This window comes from Lactuca serriola, chromosome 3, assembly GCF_051521515.1.
Source record: "Lactuca serriola cultivar US96UC23 chromosome 3, Lser_US96UC23_V15, whole genome shotgun sequence".
Classification (NCBI taxonomy): Eukaryota; Viridiplantae; Streptophyta; class Magnoliopsida; order Asterales; family Asteraceae; genus Lactuca; species Lactuca serriola.
In genome coordinates this window covers 18,939,534-18,945,994 of record NC_136410.1, presented here as the reverse complement: position 1 = coordinate 18,945,994, position 6,461 = coordinate 18,939,534, and the positions used below count along the sequence as shown (strand labels likewise).

The window sequence follows — 6,461 nt, the reverse complement described above, 5'->3', positions numbered from 1 at the left end:
AGTTGGATTTTTAGCCTTAGGCTGTTCTCACGACGTGAGGAGTGGTTGATCCCATTTCTAATGAGCTTCTTGGGGTTCACAACGTGAGGAAAGGCTGCCCACATCGTGAGGTTAGCTCAGGTGTCATTCCTTGACTGAGTTGGCTAAGTTGAGTCGTGATGAGTTGGAATCGGACTGAGTGACCTCTCACGATGTGACTAAGGGCTGGTCACGATGTGAGAATGAATAGTTGATATTTGGGCCGTTGAATTTGACTTTGACCGTTGAGTTTTAGCATGGGTTGACTTTTGGTCAAATTCTATTATTTAGAAGGTAGACTTAAGGTTTACCTTGTATCGATTGATAGAAGGTGTTAAACACCCATCTCTGGGCAGGAGAGCAGTTAGTTGTGGTCAGCATAGTTTTAAGCTGAGTGTTAGTCGGCTTTGTGATTCATGTGAGTCTCCTTACTGTACTAGGGGGTCGTAGGCACCAATATTGGTCCATTGGCTTATATCGTAGTATACTAGTTGTCTTTGTGATAATTGAATGGAAGACTAGGTGGTGGCTATTGACACTTGTCTGTAAGACCCATGGTTTTGTCCCCGAGCCTGACAAGGAAAGACCATGATACGACTCGTGACATAATGACAAGACTATGGTTGGCACATAGCAATCTCTAATGTATGTATGTTATGTGGTATTTTGGGGAACTCACTAAACTTTGTGTTTAAGGTTTTATGTTTATGGTTTCAGGTACTTCCGATTTGAAAGGGAAAGGCCCAACGTGACTGCACAACATCCCCTAGAGTTTTCCGCATTGGCAATTTATGATCTTTACTTTGATGTTTAAATAATATACTTACTTTAATCAGTTTTGGAACAACTCTTTTGTATGGTTTACTGTTTTAAAAATGAAAAATTTACTATGAATTTTTGGGACATTACAAGTGGTTGTGGCCGAGGAGTCGATGATGAGTTGCAGTGAAGAATCGTCGAGGCCGAACGGTAATCAGTGTGGACCAGATGTTGTGGGCGAGACCGAGAGAGTATTTTTTTTTCTCTAAAAGAAGCATTGAACGTGCTTGAAGGAACATGGGAAGTGGCAAGCAGTGACAAATAATAGTGGAAATCTTCTCAAACTTGGGTGACACCCTATTAAGAGAATAGTTACTAGGGTTTTCTCATACAGTAGTGAATCAATATTTACCAAAAGATCAGATAATACCTTTATCTTTTAACATCAATTGTTTATAGTGCGATCACTAATGGTCATAGTCCAGATTTCACTATTAAGTTCGGTTGCATGAGCATCCTTGTTGTAGCGTAACAAGTCTTCAAAAGCTGACCATACCTTTTGAGTAGCCAATCCTTACATGAGGATCATAGTGAGAAGTTATTGGGTAATCATGCCATATATCCACATTTTTACCAATGAATCAAGCTTGTATTATTCAGAGTCATGGCTAGATAGCGAAGATGGTTTGTCAAGGTGTCCCGCAACATAAAAACTGGTATAGTGAATTTTGAAAAGCTCATGTCGTGTGTCGTCGTTAAACTCATTCAAATCAATAATGAGTAGTATATATGTACCACAATGTTTTGAGATTGAAGGAAGGGGCAATGTTTTTTGTTGTGACACCAATTGGAGTAGGGTTGTGATAGGATGGACCAGAGAGGAACACGCAGGAAAGTAGATCGAGGGATGACGAGGGAGGCACACATCGATGATGACTGTGTAGGGATGGAAACCTTCAATTGCGGCGAGGTTGAGAGAGAGAGAGAGAGAGCACTTTGGGATGTGATACCATATTAGGTTGAAATATTTTCCATGTCATCAAATGGATGGTAAACCGATACATAAATACACAAAATATTATGCCTGTACAAACTGGGTTATATAACAATAAACAATGCAATGGGATAAATATACAACACTATCAATAATGCATACTGATTTGCTTTTTCATTGGTTTATTTTGGTAGTAGTTTTATATGGTAACGATTTTAGGTATCTTTGAGTTATACATATTAGTGCTATACAATGTGTAACACAGTAACACTCATGATGTTTGGCAGCAATTGGAGTAGGGTTGTGATAATATTTTGGGAAAATTTGTCAAATAACAAAAAACTGAGGTGAGGTTGAAAAATGACTAAGAAAATTGGATTTTCATAAAATGACCAAGGTTTCTGAAGACACGGGCTCTGTGGAACAACTTACCTATGAGAAATTGAACACTTGTGCAAAAAGAAAAAAATCGACGTCTGACAGGACGATTCCACATAGCAGGTCTCTACCGAAATGGTACGGCCTCTGCAGAAATGTTAATGTTCTGCAGAAATGGTAGCTGCATAAGTATTCTTTTCGTTTGACATTTCCGTAGAGTAGGTCTGTGTGAAAATTGTACACCTCTGCAGAATTGTAATTTCTCTGCGGAAATGGTATTTTATTACGTGGTGTTACGATTTTATCCCTGTCATGTCACTTTCTCAGAGAATCTAGGCTTCCGCAGAGCATAAACAACTTCTGTAAAGCCCATTTCTACTGAAACTTTGGTCATTTTATAAAAATCTGATTTTCATGGTCATATTTTTCAACCCAACTCATTTTTTTGGTTATGTGACAAATTTTCCTTAAGAATTTTTGGTATGTATTTATATACGTTATACAAGGGAATGCCATTGGGCTTGCACATTTTGGGCTAACTAATGGGCTAGGATAAGATGGAAACTATATATGTATATAGTGGTGCACAAAAAAACTGGTTCACGATCCGAACCGGTGTCCGAACCAAAAACCGGTTCACCTTTGAACCGATCCGATGCCGAACCGAACCGGCGGTTTGAACCAATTCGTATTTCCGAACGATGGGACCGGTTTCGAACCGGTTTACAATGAATCGGACTTCCGAACCGGTTTTGGACCGATTATGAACCGGTTTTTGAACCAATTATGAACCGGTCTTTGGACCGGTTATGAACCGGTTTTTCAAAATGTTTGAAGATGTTTTTTTTATGTTTGAAGATGTTTTATATACTTTCAATATAAATATCCAAAAAAATACCCACGAAATTTAATCCGAAATGAGTCTAAATTCAATAGATATGCACAAACCAAATTTGATACACATTACATACATACCTACCTACTGTTAAGTGGGTTTTTTTATTTTTTTTATATGTCAACTATTAAAGAATTCTAACCAATTGGCCACACATATATAACCTATAATATCTCAAAAAATAAAACAAACAATCAAAAAAAGATATAATTTCCGCCGTTTTTTTTTAACATGTTCGTAGAGCCGGTTTTGAACCGGTTTAGGAACCGGTTTAAGATGATCCGGTTTACACTAAACCGAACCGGTTTTTATAGGATTGGATAAATTTGATGGTGAACCGGTGTTGACTTTTTTGACTTGAACTGAACCGGTCCATTGAACCGAACCGGTTCGAAAAAAAACCAGTTTGTACACCTCTATATGTACATACGAATAGTTAGGTTTCGATTTGTTGCATCGTAATTAAATTTATTGATTAGATAATTCTATCATTTTAGTGATACGTAAATGGATTGTAATCAACTAAATTACTAATTTTCCAACATATTTATATTGTTCAAAATGATCATAATGACACTTAAATGGACACATTCACCATGTTTTCTTTAAAAGGAAACAAGTACGTAGAGTTGTACGTAGGACCCAGAGATGGAAAAACAGTGTTGAACGAACTTTTAGATTGTCTACAAGTCAGTGCAAATCGAGTCTGCCTCCACTGAATTAAACATATACAATACTTCAGTGGGTTAAATAAATGGTTTTCCTGTTTTTAGTACTTTGCCATAAAGAGCAAAAAAAAAAAAAAAAAAAAAAAACGCTAGAGTTTACCCCAGGTCAGTTTTTGCATCGTCCCGGAGAGAAGGGACTGCCTGACTGCCTGTACCTGGTGCGTCAGGATACCACCATTGTTAAACCTGCAAACAGAGAGGTTGTTTATGCTATGACCATATCTTTGACTTCTGTTCGTAAAAGTTATATTTACTTAGACACATTGAAGGGCGCCCTCTTCATCGGAGACAATCTTGCTGGTCGGATTGTGTTTGGGCTTCATTTTATCTTCTGGCTCCTTAAAATGAGCCGAATCCGCTAACTCCTCAACTGCTTTTACAATGTTTTCTTCTATCCTCGAAGCTGTTTCCATTAGTAAAGACGCGAAACTCACAATAGGAATGACTTCCATGAGAGGAATTACTGTGATTTGACTTGGAACCCTATCGTTTTTCTCGAGTGATTTTGGAGTTGATGACTCTTCTCCCTTGTCATGTGGTTGGACCAGCAAATCTGGAAGGGATTTCAAGTCATTTTGTAGTTCTTGAACAGCGTTTTTCATATCTTCAACTGCCATATCTATCTTGTTGGATCTTGTCGTTGTACTTATGATTGTTGCCAACTCTCTTATCACCCTCGAGGCGCTTGAGCTAAGATTCATGCATGAGGAATCGAGATGATTCTTTAGTGATTCAGGGACCTGATTCTTGGAATCCAAGCAACTAGTGAGTGTTTCAATGCAGTACGCACAACTGCGGGATGATGCACCTATTTTGAGATACTTCTTCCATGGATGCCGGAAATTGAACTGGCCATGTGCAGGCTCCCATCTAGCAAAATTTTCCTGCATGAAAAAAACATATCGAATGTTATACGAAACACCATGCATGGATGCTAACAACTGATTCTACCACTCTCTTTGCCATTTTTACATACCATGGCCTCCTCCGAAGCTTTTGAATTTAGCACGCATTTATAACCTTGTGATGATTTCTTTGATTCCTCATCATCATGACCAAAATACTCAGCTACACAACCTATAAGAAAAAAAAATGATTAATTACGAGTGAAAATTTTCGACAACTGCTATTATATATATTATTGGTACGTATATATATGTTATTAGCACTCACAATCGAGCGATTTCGCAAGCTTATCCATGTTACGAGGGATTAGAAGGTGAAGCTCCGTGCCAGCCCAAACAGGAAAAATAAGCATGCTGGTGATAATGCACAAACAGGTCCCGATGATTATCGTTGATATCCTTTCATGGGCCACATGCAGGAGATGTTCAACTCGGTACCCTGAGACTGAGACCAGGCTGTAAGTGAGAATGAAGATGGTGCAACCATAGTCGAATCTAGCTTTCACCACAGGTATAAATCTTGAAAAGGTTGTAGCAGAAGCTGCAGTAAGAATTAAAGATCATTAATTAGCAATGCTATGCGTATTAATTCACTGATCATACAATTTGATGAAGAATTTGGTTAACTTCTTGATGTTACCTAATATGAAAAGAGAAGTTCCCATGATAAATGGCTCAAATTGGTGTCCTGAATGGCTAGCAACCCAATGAACCCCAAGTGCAAGGAATCCAGCAAGAAGAGTAGCACAGATTCTGTTCAAACACTTGTATAACGTTCCACCTGCAACATATGTGCACACACATTAGCGTGTTTTTACAAATGAAACAAAGATCTGATAACGAGAATGTTGAAATACCTACCAACAGTATATTCGAAGACAACAACTACAGTCATAACAGCCCAGATGGCACTTCCACCAACACCATCATATAAAGGTCTCATATAGTAAAACAATGACACAACCATCAAAGCTACACCAACTTTAAGGCAATGGAAGAACTTTCTAGGCTCATCGACCCCTAAATCCCATGCTTTCTTCAAGAACATCCACACTCTCATCACAAACCTCATGATCAAACCCTTCAATCCATCCCATACTCTCATGACTCCATACTTGTGCTCTGGCTCCAACACCATCGATGATCCATCACCCATCCTGATACTCCATTCAACTCCATTATTGTTAGTCATTTTTACAAGAGAATGTACAATGGAGCCTGGAGGGAATACTGTTAATTAATGTAAGATATGTGGATTCTCTAATGACATCGAGCTTATTTATACACAAGATTTGCTGATCTCTTTCCATATACGGAACAAATATTAAAAAAGGATGAAGCTTTTGTCTGTGGCTAAAAAAAAATCAATTTGCATCATCTTTTCTGGTTGGGTAGGTCAAGATAGGGTGCATGACATATATATGTCACTAATCTAACAATGCCCAACACTCACAAAGCACTACAAATCAATATTGTATCCTTACGTAAGGCACTAATAACGTTGATTATCTTCCAAGGATATATATTATAATTAAGATGAACGTTTACATTAGTTGAGCTTCATTTTTTTTCACCAAATCATTAGGTAAACTCGTATGTGTGGACATGTGTCACAACATTCCTCAATACTCTATAATACGGTAGATATTTTATCATTCGAAATTCCCCTTAATTAGGCTTCGTGTCAATGGAGATAATGGAAGTTTACCAGACAAACAGAACCAAGTTCGCCACAACAAATTATAGCTGAAGTTGATTTGAAAGCAAAGAGCCTCCAAGACTCG

At 38.0% G+C, this 6,461-nt stretch overlaps 1 protein-coding gene across 2 annotated transcripts; it reads right to left on the bottom strand.

Annotated features, from left to right (window-relative positions):
* Positions 1 to 3,693: 3,693 nt before the first annotated feature.
* LOC145091595 (aluminum-activated malate transporter 10-like) lies at positions 3,694 to 5,914 on the bottom strand. 2 transcript variants are annotated; one of them, XR_013702229.1, is made up of 6 exons: positions 5,539 to 5,914; positions 5,318 to 5,458; positions 4,946 to 5,218; positions 4,749 to 4,849; positions 3,873 to 4,656; positions 3,694 to 3,759 (listed from the first exon to the last, which is right to left on the bottom strand). XR_013702229.1 is itself a non-coding variant. In XM_079029346.1 (5 exons), the coding sequence occupies exons 1-5, from the start codon at positions 5,867 to 5,869 to the stop codon at positions 4,027 to 4,029; spliced, it is 1,476 nt and encodes a 491-aa protein (XP_078885472.1). In that variant the 5' UTR covers positions 5,870 to 5,914; the 3' UTR covers positions 3,694 to 4,026. The 2 variants fall into 2 exon arrangements, 1 of the variants encoding a protein (XP_078885472.1); XM_079029346.1 differs by having other exon boundaries at positions 3,694 to 4,656.
* Between the last annotated feature and the right edge of the window lie 547 nt (positions 5,915 to 6,461).